Source organism: Ovis canadensis, chromosome 13, assembly GCF_042477335.2.
Source record: "Ovis canadensis isolate MfBH-ARS-UI-01 breed Bighorn chromosome 13, ARS-UI_OviCan_v2, whole genome shotgun sequence".
In the NCBI taxonomy this organism is placed as follows: Eukaryota; Metazoa; Chordata; class Mammalia; order Artiodactyla; family Bovidae; genus Ovis; species Ovis canadensis.
The window spans coordinates 87,913,115-87,927,258 of NC_091257.1; the positions used below are offsets into that span (position 1 = coordinate 87,913,115).

The 14,144-nt window shown below is 54.4% G+C and overlaps 1 protein-coding gene across 1 annotated transcript in view; it reads right to left on the reverse strand.

Moving 5' to 3' along the window:
• Positions 1–6,175: 6,175 nt before the first annotated feature.
• JPH2 (junctophilin 2) overlaps positions 6,176–14,144 on the reverse strand; it is a 74,117-nt gene continuing 66,148 nt past the window's right edge. Inside the window, exons 3-6 of the mRNA XM_069548608.1 lie at positions 12,460–12,578; positions 10,601–11,328; positions 9,779–9,872; positions 6,176–7,958 (exon numbers count right to left, since the gene is read on the reverse strand). Coding sequence (XP_069404709.1) covers positions 9,792–9,872; positions 10,601–11,328; positions 12,460–12,578 — 928 coding nt within the window. The 3' untranslated portion in view covers positions 6,176–7,958; positions 9,779–9,791. The remainder of the gene's footprint in view (positions 7,959–9,778; positions 9,873–10,600; positions 11,329–12,459; positions 12,579–14,144) is intronic.

Consider the following 14,144-nt stretch of genomic DNA (forward strand, 5'->3'; position numbering starts at 1 on the left):
GACAAACTGGTGGGTGTGGGGGGGAGGGCCCTCCATTTGCATCTCATCTTAACCTGCAAACCTCAGAGCTGGCCCCTGGCTGCCGGTGTAGCTGGTGGGGGATGTGGTCATAGGTCACACATTCGGCACCTCACTTTGAAGAATTTAGTTACCTCTTTTAGTAGAAAAAGAGAGGATTTAGGGCTCATCCGTCTCCACCTTTGCTTCCCTCAACTCTGCCCAGATTTCCTCCTCTTGCAAGGACACCAGTCAAACTGGTTGAGGGTCCACTCTGATGGCCTAACGTTTGCACTTAATCGCCTCTCCAAAGGCCCTGTCTCTAAATACAATCACATTCTTATGTATGGAGGGTAGGGCTTCAACACACAAATTTTAGGGGAGACACAATTCACTCCTTAACAGATGGAGTGATTGATATTCATTAGAAACCCCACAATGCTGATGAAGTCCCACCACTGGGTCAGGGGCCAAGCAAATGGAAATCGAAAAAGACACACAAATTGGGCAAGATTCTGCATGGGTCCATGAAGTAGCCAGGCACCCTGATCACCCTGCTTGGGAGGATGCTGTGACGCACATCCACTTCCAGCTCACTTCGTCTGTCCCAGGAAACCCACACATCTGTGTGCCATGCACACTGCAGCTAACTCGTTTACTGACACATCCGGGACAGCACTGAAGGACGTGCTGCCTCCCACATCTCTGGAATGACATTGGGCCAGGACCATTTGTCACCTTTCCCGGCTGTCTTCCTAAAACTCCAAGATTCCACCCAGTTTTTTTTCCCAGTCCACCAAATATTATTAGTATAAATGGAGTCAGCACTGTCATTGGCATAAATGGGGTTGCAAATTCAAATGGTGTCAGAGTTGGGCAGGTAAGATAAACAAGAGAGAGGCAACAGGGCGTGGTGAGGACTGTGGCTAAGCCGAGACCGATGTGTGCGTGCTCAGTCGCTCAGTGGTGTCTGACTCTTCGCCACCCCATAGACTGTAGCCTCCCAGGCTCCTCTGTCCACGGGATTTCCCAAGCAAGAATACTAAGAGTGGGTTGCCATTTCCTCCTCCAGGAGAATGTCCTGACCCAGGGATCAAACCTGGGTCCCCTACATCTTCTACACTGCAGGTGGATTCTTTACCACTGAGCCACTGGGAAGCCCACAAGTCTAGACTGATGCCCTGCCCCAAAGCATTTAATGTGTTTTAAGGTACCGAATGTACCATCCAAGCATTTAGTTTGTGCCTTCCATTGAGGGTATGGTTAAGCGTATGGGCTTTGAAGATGGAGACAGTCCTGGGTTTAAATCTTAGTTTCTAATCTGTGGAACACAGTGGCATTTGAAATCACAGAGCAGTTGTGAGGAATATATGAAATAATGCATGTAAAGCGCTTGGGCAAAGCCTGGCACATAGTAAGTATTTAATTTATAGTAGCTTTTATTATTAAAGTGAATCACAGAACGGCAATGGTGATGGTTTGTTGTTGTTGTTGTTGTTGTTGAATAAAAGCAGCGCTCTTTGGGGAGAAGGCAATGGCACCCCACTCCAGTACTCTTGCCTGGAAAATCGCATGGAGGGAGGAGCCTGGTAGGATGCAGTCCATCGGTCGCTAAGAGTCGGACACGACTGAGCGACTTCACTTTCATGCATTGGAGAAGGAAATGGCAACCCACTCCAGTGTTCTTGCCTGGAGAATCCCAGGGACGGGGGAGCCTGGTGGGCTGCCGTCTATGGGGTTGCACAGAGACACGACTGAAGTGACTTAGCAGCAGCAGCAGCATTTTCTTGAGCCCGTTTATGAAAGCATTCATGTGTGGAGCAGTGGCGCCTCTGGTGGTCATAATTAAGAACTGCAAGGCAATGCAGCCAGCCTAACTGTAACTAGGAGCCAAGTTGGTCTTTAGGGTCAAATAGATGAGGAGTTTGCATCCAGTTCTGCCAGATACAAGTAGGTAACACAGGTCATTTACCTTCACCCTTATCCTCCATTCCCTGCTCCCAACAGTTATGATTCCATGGAGTGGCTCTATTTTTTTATTTATTTATTTATTTGACTGCACCGGGTCTTAGTTGTGGCATGTGAACTCAGTTGCAGCAGGTGGGACCTAGTTCCCTGACCAGAGATCGAACCCAGTCCCCCTGTATTGGGAGTGTGGAGTTTTAGCCACAAGACCACTAAGCAAGCCCATGGCTCTGACAATTTAATGAGACAATATAATATCACTTGGCATGCAAGTGGTATTACTAGCTCTTAATAAGTGCTGGCTACGATCCTAGCACCCAGAACACCACGGGCCACAGACTGCTAACATCCCTCCCTCATGTGAGAAGGGAAATGGGTGGGTGATTATTTACCTTTTCTTCTTTTGGGTAGGGGTGAGGAGCTGTTTCTTTGGCTCGGAGCACCTGGCCAAAAAAGATACTCTGTGGATATCTGAAATTTTTCTAGAGTAAAATATTCCTTTGGATAATGCATTGCTCTCTCCAGACTTCTCAAGTGAAAACTCCCCTGGAAGGATAACTAATATCCTTGTGTCAAATGCCCAGGCGAGGATGAATGAACCAGCTTCTTGCCTCCCAGATCAGAGGGGGCTGGGAGACACTTTGTGTGTCATTACCCCGTCCCGCTCGCTCCACACACACCCTCCACCCCACTTGCTGTTCTGCCTGGAGAGAGGACTTCCTTCCTTCTCAGAGTCCAGAGGCAAGCAGTGAAGCAGGAGGTACATGCCCCTGCACCCAGGGGAAAGCAACTGGAGATTCGTCCCCTGTGGACCGATACTTCAAGATGAGAATGGCAGGACAATTGAGAGAGGAGGCTGGGCCCTGCCCAGACAGAAGATAACAGATCACTTATTTCTCACTCTCAATGTCAAGAGACCTCCCTGACTACACATGCGCAGAAAGGGTTCTTTGAGGTCAAAGGGGGAGTGATGCTGATGCCAAGCTACCCACAGGCTTCTTCAGCAGAATCCATCTTGGCGAAGAGATGCATGCGTGCACATGGGAGGGCCCTGAGATACACCAAATAGGAACCAGGCAAATCAAAATGATTAGCCAAAGGAAAACTGGAAGAAATGCTCCATGTAAGTGATTTAAACTGCCATGAGGGTGCAACCCTGCAACTGAGTCTGCCTGTGTGTCTATCCACATATACAGTACTCTTTTTTTCCCTTCTAATAAATACTTCACTTGTTTCATCATCTTCCATCTTTGTTAGAATTATTTTTCAGCAAAGTCAAAGGGCCAGGGCCTTGTCAATCATCACTAGTCTCTATGTGTATTCAGCCACTCAGCCATGTCCAACTCTTTGTGACCTGGTGGACTGCAGCCCACTAGGCTTCTCTTGTCCATGGGATTTTCCAGGCAAGAACACTGGAGTGGGTTGCCATTTCCTTCTCCAGGGGATCTTCCTGACTCGGGGATCGAACCCAGGTCTCCTTCATTGCAGGCAGATTCTTTACCATCTGATCCACTGGGGAAGCCCGATCACTGGTCCAACGGCCAGTATGTGGTGTCTTCACGGCTGTGGCCTCACCTCAGTCTCTGGCTGGGAGCCCCACTACAAGCCGCTCTGGGCAAAGGTGACCAGAAATCAGGAGGAACCTAGGGTGAGAGAGTCCCCCCTCCACTCTCCACACCCCCCCACTGCAGAGCCCGAGGCAAGACCGGGGCTCAGACCACAGGGTCTGCCCCCTTCAGCCCCCTCTGAAACAGTTCCTCCCGTCAGCCTTGCTTCTCTTCCCATATCCTATTACAAGGTCCTGGGCTCTTTTTCTGGCAAACAGAAGCCCCTTCCAACTGGAAAATGCGGAAGAGGAGCCTCTACTTGCTCCCTGGGCATCCTGTCCCACTGCCAAGTGAGAAGAAAGAATAGGGTAACAGCTCACGTTGATGAAGCTGACCTTGACGGAAGTAATCTGCTCACTTTCAGAGAGGTGCCATATGGCCAAGAAGCACTAATGAGGGAGAAGTTTCACCTCCAGAGACAGCCTTTTGGACAAAGGAAAAATGAGCTACTTGAATTTCAGCATACATGCTAGTTTTGTGTTTTACAGTTTTGCTATTGTATTTTGAGCTACATATTTGAGGGTGCACCATAGAACTTTTTCAGGCTTGAGGCCGCCAAAAGTCATCATCTGGGCCTTCATCTCTCCCAGCACAGTCAGATCCTTTGTTGGTTCCTCAGAAATTATGAAAAATTTCATCTTGTCACAAATCCCTCATCTGGATCCCACAGCTCCCAGGCCCCTCATCTTTTTTTCTGCCCTGGAAGAGTCCTGCCAAGATTCCAAGGCAGTGGTAGTAATCACAGGCCCTAGTTAACGTCCTTGAGGTGGTTTTAAATTCCCCTAGGGCACAAGACACCTTCAAAGGACCTTGGACCTGGCAGCGGAGGACAAACTTCTAAGAGGTGTCAGTGGCCAAGGCTGAAAAGGGGACCAGCCAGGCTGTGTGCTGCGCTTCAGCCCCCAGGGGGCGCCGGACTCCAACCAACCTTACCTGACTCCAGTGTTCCAGCCGGCTCTGGAATGAGCTTTTTCCCCCCAAACCATTCAAGGGGATTCGAAGGCTGTCTGTCTGCCCCCTCACCCCACACTCCCACTTTACACACACACACATATACACACACACAGGGCCAGTCTGCAAATCCCCCCAGTGGGCTGGCTGCCCACCTCCCCTTCTCTTGGTGCACTTTGTTCAGTCCTCTGCAGAGTGCAACTCCTCCCTCCTCACTCCCAGCCCCTCCGTCCCTCCTGTGGTCCCTCCAAGCCCATCCTTCTTCTTTGGGACCCCTGGATTATTCCAGGGTTTTGCCAACAACCTCTTTACCACTCATGAGCTACCTCATCGGATGCTCACAACCATGATACCTGTAAAGAAGGCAACGGGGCAGGGATGATGGTCTCTTTGGCAAAAGACCTCTTTGAAACTGAGGCCCAGAAAGAGGGGGTGTCTGGCATGCAGCAGGTCAGTGATGACGCTGGGCAGACAGCCAGGACTCCTGAGCACCGAAGCACTCTGGAACCTGCCTGAACTCAAGCCTACTGACTGGTGAGGGACCTTCCCCTCCAACTATCTCATGGAGGCTGCTGGCTTGACTTAGCCACAGAAACAAGTCACGATAACTGCTTTCCCACCCCTGGCTTGTTGTGTGACCTTGGGCAAGTCTCTTCTCCCATCTAAGCCTCTGGAAGCTATGATGATGGCCTCTAGGTCCTTCCTTTGACTGAGACGCTCTGTGACTTTCTGACAGGAGCCCGAATCATCTCCATCCCCTCGAGGTTTCTGGGGTTTCAATTAAAATGCTAACGGCTTGTGAGAGGGCTAATGGCTGTACTTCAGGCAACAGCAGTACTGACCCCAAAATGGGAAGTCTGCACTTACTGCCCTCAACCGCTGGGCTTTATATGAGCTTTAACGTTTAAAGTTCTCCTCACTACAACCCCAGGAGGTAGTAGTAGTATTTTCTCTGTTTTATAGATGAGAAATTGAGGCTCAGAGAAGTGAAATAAGTATCCTAAGCAGGACAAGAGCCCAGGGAGGCCAATCTCAAAAGGCAGGCTCTTTCGGGACTTCCCTGGAGGTCCAGTGGTTAAGACTCTCGAAGCAGGGGGCACAAGTTCCATCCCTGACTGGGCAACTAAGATCCTGCGGGGTGGGTGGCCAAAGATTTTTTTCCTAAAGGCAGGCTCTTTCTTTTGCTATATGCTGCTCAGGGAATCTTTTAGAAGTTGGCCTTACAAACCCAGGGTCTTCCCTAGAAGGTCTGTGGCCTTTGGGGAGCCCCTGTCAGAACTGAAGCCTTTCAGCCACCCCTCAGGAGGTATTCCCAGGTGGCGCAATGGTAAAGAATCTGCCTGCCAATGCAGGAGCTGCAGGAGACATGGGTTCGATCCCTGGGTTATGAAGATCCCCTGGAGGAGGAAATGGCAAACCACTCCAGTATTCCTGCTGAGCTGATCCCATGGACAGAGGAGGCTAGTGGCCTACAGTCCACGGGGTTGCGGAGAGTCAGACACGACTGAGCAGGTGCCCACACGGGCGGTATTATGGAAACTGTAAGAGAGGCAGGGCCTAACCCAGCATGACCCAGTGTCCTCAGCTTCCCTCCTCCTCCTCAGACCAGTCCCCCGTCCTGAACCCACAAGCAGACCCCGCAGCCCAGGCAGAGCCTGTGAGCAGATGCAAGTTTATTATTGCATAGACGGCAGCTTCCTGAACCTTCACCCCAAATACCAACCCCCAAACAAGGCCCCACCCAGGAGCCCTGGCAGCCACAGGCTTATCCCCAACCTTGAGCCAGACCAAAAACCCCGGACAGTGACCTCAGAGCCCAGGCCTGGAGCCTGTCTCCCCTGAGCAGCAACCCCAGCCCACCCTCCTCTTGCCCTACTTGTCCAGAAAAGCCCACACACGATGGAGGAGCCCCTGGAGGACAGCAGAACCCACAGGCTCCTCTCCGCAGAAATGCAATCCAACAACCTCGAGGCCCCAGCGGTGCTTGAAACAGTAAGTGTGGAGCTGGAGGGAAGGTTCTCAAGTATTGAGGGAGGAAGGGAAAGCTGACCCTGTCAGAAACAAACTTCAGGTCAAAGAGCAACCCCGGTGGGGAGGCCAGACTACCCCCACCCCAGCCCCCAAGGAGCAGAGAAACAAAGACAGGAAAGCAGCTGCTCCCTCCAACTCAGTTTAAATGTCCTGGTCACGTCCTTCCCCGGCTCAAAGGGGCCTGGGCCACTGGCCCTCCATCCTTCCCCAGGGCCGAGGCCACAGCCCTCAGCCCCCACCCACCCCCAGCCAGCACCAAGGACAGGAGAAACCAGCATGGTACACAGCACATCGGAAAGGGGCTACATGCAAAGACCGGCTCCTGCCAAGCAAGCCGAGGAGCTTATCACAGACGGCGCCCAGCGGGAACCCCACACCTGCTCCCCTCTCCCTGGGACACGCTGGCTGACAAGCAGCCTGTCTTCAGCATCGGCCTGAGTGTCTGCCCCAGCGAAAGCTGCCTGGGCTTCCACGCTCAGCACACCTCTACCTCCAACCAAGCCTGCTGTGGCCCCTGGGAGCGGAAGCGGACAAACCAGTTCATGGGGCATCCCTGGGGCCTTACCTCACAGGCCCCACAGCTCCTGCAGGGCGACCTCTCCTCACCCTCAGCATCCTCGAAGCCCCCATGTGTAATGCCAGCCCCAGGCTCAGGCGCCCTCAGAAACAGAGCCATCCTAACTGCCCCTCAGCCCTTCTCCCCACACCCCCCCACCCCCTGGCCACCTGGTCAGCGGCTTCCCAGCCAAAGGTCCCAAACCCTCACGTCTCCCCCTCTCCTGCTGGTCCAGAGGGAAGCTAACTGGACCGGTGGGAGGAGACGGAAGCACTGTATTCTGGGATATTCAAACAGAAGACGTCCATTTCCTCTATTGTCATCCTGAGCATCTGGAAGCAAGGGACAGAGTGTGGGAGGGGTCAGGACTGAGACAAGAAGGGCTGGTGGGCTGACAGCATCACCCTCCATGACCCACCACAGGGATCTCGTCACTTCCTCCGCTTCCTGGGAGGCCTCAGAAGTTTAAAATAAAGCCAAGGAGGGTAGGAAGGAGGGGGCTGGGATTTAACATCCTGGTTTGGTGACTTCTCCCAAAACACAAAAAGCCTGGGGAGGGGGTGACCTAGGGTAGGGGTGGAGGCGGGGGAGTGGACGGGATGGGGGATGAAGCAGATCGGGAAGTTCAAGACCAGGGCTCTTCTTTCAGGGCTTTCCCTGCTGCTGGGCAGAGAGCTTTCTCTTCCTCTTGGCACCGCCTTCATCTGGGCACAGATGCCACGGGAAGCCTCCTTAAACGTTCGTGGTGTGGATGCGAGTGGACCCCCAGCATCCAGGTCCAGTCCTCCTCAGCCGCCCTGCCTGGCACTGCAAAAGATGGCTCCATGCGTCCTCAGCAGGAACTCCTGGCTCTGCAAAGAGAAGAAAAGAGGTTTAGGTGAGGGAAGGATGGAGGAGGGAGGAAGGCAGGGGCGGGGGGTGGGGGCAAGGCTGAGCCAGGCTCCAGGCAGGATTCAAGAAGCAGGCCTGATCCTCTCTGGGGCAAGATCTCTATCACCAGCACCATCCCTGCCTCTGCAAGCCCCCAGAGCAGCCTTGGCCCTGGCTCTGACTCAGTGGGACCAGAAACAAGTCCCAGAGGCCCCTCCTTCGCCCATGCAAGGCCCTGCTGGAGGCTGCCTCTGCCTGTTCCCTTTGTCTGGTACACGCTGCCCTCCTCTCCTCCCCTCCCTCACTGCCACCTGCCTCACCCCTCGCCATCCTTCAGGTCAGGAAGTCGGCAGTCCCTGCTGCAACCATTCCCATATCCCCCAGGAAACACAGACCCCGCTGGGGCCAGCATCCACTCTCAGGGCAGCACCTACCAGGCTAATCCTGTCACTGGCTATTTACCCTTCTCCTTCTCCTCTGGGACTGAGTAGGAACCTCCAGCCCACACTAAGCTAGTCAAGGGAGGGGATCTTTGAGGGGAGCAAGGCAAGAGGCAGCAACTCTTGTTAGCAGCACCAAACACAGGATTTACAGTGTAAAGGCTGGTCCTAGTGGGAGAAAGATTTGATTTGCCTTGTGGCTACTTTGGGCTTCCCAGGTGGTGATGGTAGAGAACCTGCCCGCCAATGCAGGAGACCTAAGAGACCATGGGTTGGATCCCTGGCTCGGGAAGATGCCCTGGAGGAGGGCACGGTACCCCACTCCAGTATTCTTGCCTGGAGAATCCCATGAACAGAGGAGCCTGGTGGGGTTTGGTCCACAGGGTCACAAAGAGTCAGACACGACTGAAGCGACTTAGGATGCATGCACGTGGCTGCTACTTCACCCTGAGACCAGCAAGGGCCACTTTCCTTCACCCCAGCCCTGCCCACTTCCTTTTCACTGGACCTTACCCAGCTCCTGAGCTCTATCGTGGGGAGAAAACCAACTGATGGAACCGACTGACAGCAGGGTTCAGGAAGAGGACTGAGGGAGGGGGGTGGAGAGTGCAAGCAAGAGAGAACCGGAGGACAGGGAAAGAGGATCCGGCCATCCCCGGCGACCTCAGTCTAGATTTTTGGGGGCCTGTGGGGAGGAGGTCAGGAACTATTTTGGTTAATGTTTAAACTGCAAGACTTTTACATAATGAGCCATAAGTTAAAGGTTTACTCTCACGTTCGCCTCATTTCTTAGGGCAGGAATGTGTCCCTGCTGTCTCCCTATTCCCAGCAGAGCAGGCACTCAGTAAAGGGTGGTTAAGTGGGCTTCCCTCGTGGTTCAGGGGTAAAGAATCCAACTGCCAATGCAGGAGACGCGGGTTCAATCCCTGGGTGGGGAAGATCCCCTGGAGAAGGAAATGGCAACCCACTTCAGTATTCTTGCCTGGAGAATCCCATGGACAGAGGAGCCTGGAGGGCTACAGTCTGTGGTGTCGCAAAAGAGTTGGACACGACTTAGGGACTAAATAACAACCACAACAAATGAATGATGTGTTAGTGAGTGAATGAATGAAGCCCCCAGGGTTCACCTGACAGACAGGCAGTGTTCTGTGCATGTTGAGCCAACAAGGGTGCGTGTGTGTGTGTGTGTGTGTGTGTGTGTGTGTGGGCGTGCGCACTGGGGAGAGATGATCTCTCAAATCCACACTCTAGGTCCCTGCCCCAGCTGGGGGATGGGCCTCAGTTAACCACAGGATGGCAGCCCAGCAGGGCCCAGCAGGGCCTCTCCTCCCCAGAGACTGCCATGCTCTTCCTGGCCGCACCTGGGGGACGAGGTCAGGTCAGGAGGTGAACGAAGAGGATGGCCAGACCGATGTTCAGCAGGATCACCATGCAGATGAGGACGGTGTTGGGGACCTGGGAACGGCAGAGACAGGCTGCCTGAGTCCCCAGGAGAGCACACTCCCCCATCCCGACCCTCCACAGTGTCCAGCGCCTGGACAGACCATCCGAGTTGGAAGGATTCTTAGAGGAAATAATCAACCAAACTGCTCAGGGTCCAGAGAGGGTCGAGAACGTATCCCAGGGCACACAGCGGGTAGAGCTGGGACTGGAATCCAAGAGCATGGCCGTGCCCACTGCTAGTTCCTCTGGGGCTGCATCTCTCAGTCCCTCTGGGCCCAGCTCCAGTCTTTGGCACTGTAGCTTCCTGCTCCCCTAACAAGGCCAGAGGGCCAGGACCCACCCCCTTAATGGGTTCATCCCCCCAAGCTCTCCCTGCTACACCGCATACTGGAGGCTATTGGAGCCCAGCTTAGAATTCTCATAAACAGGAGCAGCCCACAGCCTAGCTGCTTGGGACTCCTAGTCACCTCCTCCAGAGGAGCGCCCAGACAACTGTACAGAGGCCAGCCCCTGCCCAAGGTGGGGGCATTCTGCCCTGTAACCCTGGGTCAGGGCTAACTAAGCCCACATCCCGGCAGGGGTTTCCCCCCTGCCCTGTCCTGTGCCATCACCCTGGGCTCCCCCGCCCCCCCCCGCCTCCCCCCCCGCCCCCCCCCCGCCCCCGTCATCTGCCCCCAGAATCCCACCTCCAGCTCCCCGCCCCTCTCCCCCCACCACCACACTTCCACCAGCAGCCTCACCTCCTCCACCTCGACCTCTGCCGCCGCCGCGGCCTCCTTCCGAGCCTTCTTCTTGGCCCCAGCCTTGGTCAGCCCTCGGGCCTCCGTCTTGCGGGCCTTGACCTTGGGTTCGGCTTTGGGCACGATGGGTTTGGGTTCCAGCTTGGCGGGGCTCTCTGGCGCCGGCGCGGGGCTTCGGGGCGGGGGCGCCGTCCCGGGAGCGGCAGCGGCGGCCGGGGAGGGGGGCGCGGAGTCGGCGGCTGGGGCCTCGGGCTCGTCCTCGAAGGGCGGCGGCGCGGGCGGCGCGGTGCGCACGGCGTAGCTGTGGTAGCCCTGGTACAGCGCCACCTCCGGCTCCTCCGGCCGCGCGGGCGGCGCCTGCAGCGCCTCGATGGCCATGCGTTCGCTGGCCGGCCGGGCGGGGCTGCGGCGGCCCGCGCCGTCGGACGGCGTGACCGGTCGGCTGCCCTCGCCGCCGCCGCCGCCGGGTTCACCGTTCCAGGCGCCCGGGCTCAGCAGGCCGTCTTTGGACGCCGCGGCCGGACGGGGCCGCTTGGGCTGCGGGGGCGTCCCGGCCGGCGACGGGGGGCCACCCTCGGGCGCCGGGGTCTCCCGCTCGTGCAGCTCCGGGCTCTCGCGGAGCCGCTCCGGGAGGCCCGCGGCGCCGGGGCCCCGGTCGGGGGAATCCAGCAGGCTCTCCGAGTTCTCCAGGATCTCCTGGAGCAGCCGGCGCTTCTGATACTCCGGACCTGCGGGGGGACCACAAGGGGAGGCGGGATTCGAGGCCGGGTCCCCGCACCGGGTGACCCTGGGCAAGCCGCTCCAACTCCGCTGTCTAGTCAACTTACTCAGCCAGCACTGACCTGCAGCCACCAGGCGCCAAGAACACTGTTTTTAAGCCATCCCCAATACCAATTCATTTACTCCTTTGAATAACCCTATGAGGTGGATGCTATTATTTAGCCTCCACTGCACATAAGAAGAAAAGGAGGCTCAGAGAGGTAAAATGCCTTACCCAAAGTCACCCAGCTGACCAAGAGCGGAGCCGGGGCTAGCACACAGGCTAAGTCTGGCTGCAGAGTTTATGCTCTTTATGGTCACACCGGCCTATTTCCATTCTCTTATCTGAAAAACAGGCCTAATGATATCTATTTCATAAATACTAACTGAAATCGAGGTGGGGGGGGGGGAATCCTGTGAAATGCTGAGCGCAGAACCTGGTACGTGGTGACAGCTGTTGCTATGACTACCCAAGGTGGAGGCTACCAGCCAGCGTCGCTCTTCCTGGGACCAGCAGGGGGCGCACTGTGATGGGACGCGCGACTCCTCCTGCTGGGCAGAGATCTGCATCTGAGGTCTTCCATCTAGCTTCCCTTGCTGCTGCTAAGTCGCTTCAATCGTGTCTGACTCTGTGCGACCCCATAGACGGCAGCCCACCAGGCTCCCCCGTCCCTGGGATTCTCCGGGCAAGAACACTGGAGTGGGTTGCCATTTCCTTCTCCCTTAGGTCTCCTTAAAAACCCTTCAACGTGGAGAGCATCAGTCGCCCACCCTGATGGACTGCCACCACTGTATTCAAGGGCAAAGTCTGGATCAGAGCTAGGAGGTCCTCCTCACTCTGCAGCCTCATTTCCCAGAGAGAGGAGACAGGCTCCAGTTGGGGGAGCCTCTGTTATTACCACCACAATCTCAGCCTGAGTCCCCTTGACTCATCCCATCCCATGCCGGCATCACGCCCCACAGATGCTCACAGGCATGTGTGGACCCACTGGAGCATCTCAGCTTTCCACCAAGCAAAGAAAAAGGTGCCCACCTCCCACCCCCACCTTGCGGACTTCCCCCACCCCATCCAGGCCAGTCCCCTCCCTGGCTGGCCCTACCTGGCTGGTAGAAGTCTGGAGCCAGCTCCCTGGCCAAAGTGCGGGCAATGTTGGATTCCTGGTTGGCAGCCAGGGCAGCCTGTTCTGCTGCCTCAGCTTTGGCCTTGGCGTGGCTTGTCCTAAGGAGATGACATGGTGGAGTCTCAGGATCCCTCCAGAGAACCAACCCTCTCTGCCCTTTCTCCCCACCCACAAAGAGACACCCTGGACGACACTTTTGTTCACTTGGGCTGTCAGTGAATATTTATTAAGCCCTGTGGTCCAGGCTGTTGTGCGTTCCCCAGACCATTTCCTCTTCTCTCAGGGCACACAGATGGACAACATTTTCTAGCCTCCCTGGGGTTAGGTGTGGTCAGATGACTGGCTAAAGCATTGTGGGAAGACAGGATGATGCCATTTCCAGGCATGGTCCACAAAAACCTGTCCTGTAATCCACAGTGTCCTCTCTCTTCTCCCCTGTTGCTGATAAAATGCAGAAGCCAAGCCCCCAGAACAAGGGACTTAACCTCATTTGTGTCACAGCTCTTTTCAATCTGGTGACACCTCTGGACCCTTTCTTGGTATACTGTTTTAAAACGCATAAATTACACAGGATTACAAAGAGATGCAATTACACTGACACACTGTTACCAGAATATTTAAAGGGACAAATCTGTAATATAATAATGTATATTCTTCTTTATTAATACATTAAACAAAATATTCAGCAGGCCTATTGACCACCATAATTTAAAAGCACAGATTAGCATAAAGGATATTTTAAGGATACATGCAACAACAGGAATGTGGCATGAAAATATATGTGATTCCTATGAGTGACAAAGTCAGAGATACTGCTAATATTACTGTGATTTATTGCCGACTTCTATAATTGAAGAAAATACTAAATTTCAGTTACACATCAGTAAAAATAGAGATGTGGTTTTCCTGTCCGGATCCCTTCACTGGGCAAATGCACCCACCCTTGCCTGCTGAATTGACTGCTGATGGCTCACTGCTGTCTCAGAGAATTGCAACCAATAAGAAGCCACCTTGTTCCAAAGGTCCATACCCCTCCCCAATCCAAGGAGCCTATAACCAATGACTACTGACACCAGCCAGCCCCTTTTTGCCCCAAGAGGAAGCAACTCTTGAGGTACCACTCAGGCCCCAAAGCCCCAGCGTGGGATGAGGTTGAAGCAGGACTCCAGAACACATCCCTGCCTAGCTACTTCTGTGTCCCATCCTGCCTCTCTCACTCCCCCTTGCTTCTGAGAGCACTTGCTCCATAAATTGCCAGTGCAAGAATCCTCATCTCAGACTCAGCTTCTAGGGAATCTAACCTAAGGCAGCTTCCAGATTCACAGACTCGCTGAATTCTATCCACAGAACCCCCTGTGGTCCCCACGGTCAAGAAACATGGTGGGAGGAACTTGGGTCCACAAATGATTATTGCATAGAGCAAAGCCCACCTCCCCAACAGTTTCATATTAAACATGCAATATTTGAGTATTAAATTGAAACATTACACTCAGCAAGCCTTAAATGTCTACTGTGTTAAGCGCCTAAGATTTGGGGGATGTTTATTTCAGCTGTTAATCTAACCTAACTAGGAAAAGCACCTACGAAAATATTAACAGCCCCACTAACCAAAGGGCTTCAATGTAAAGAAATTAAAGATTATCTCATGTAATCATCATGATGCC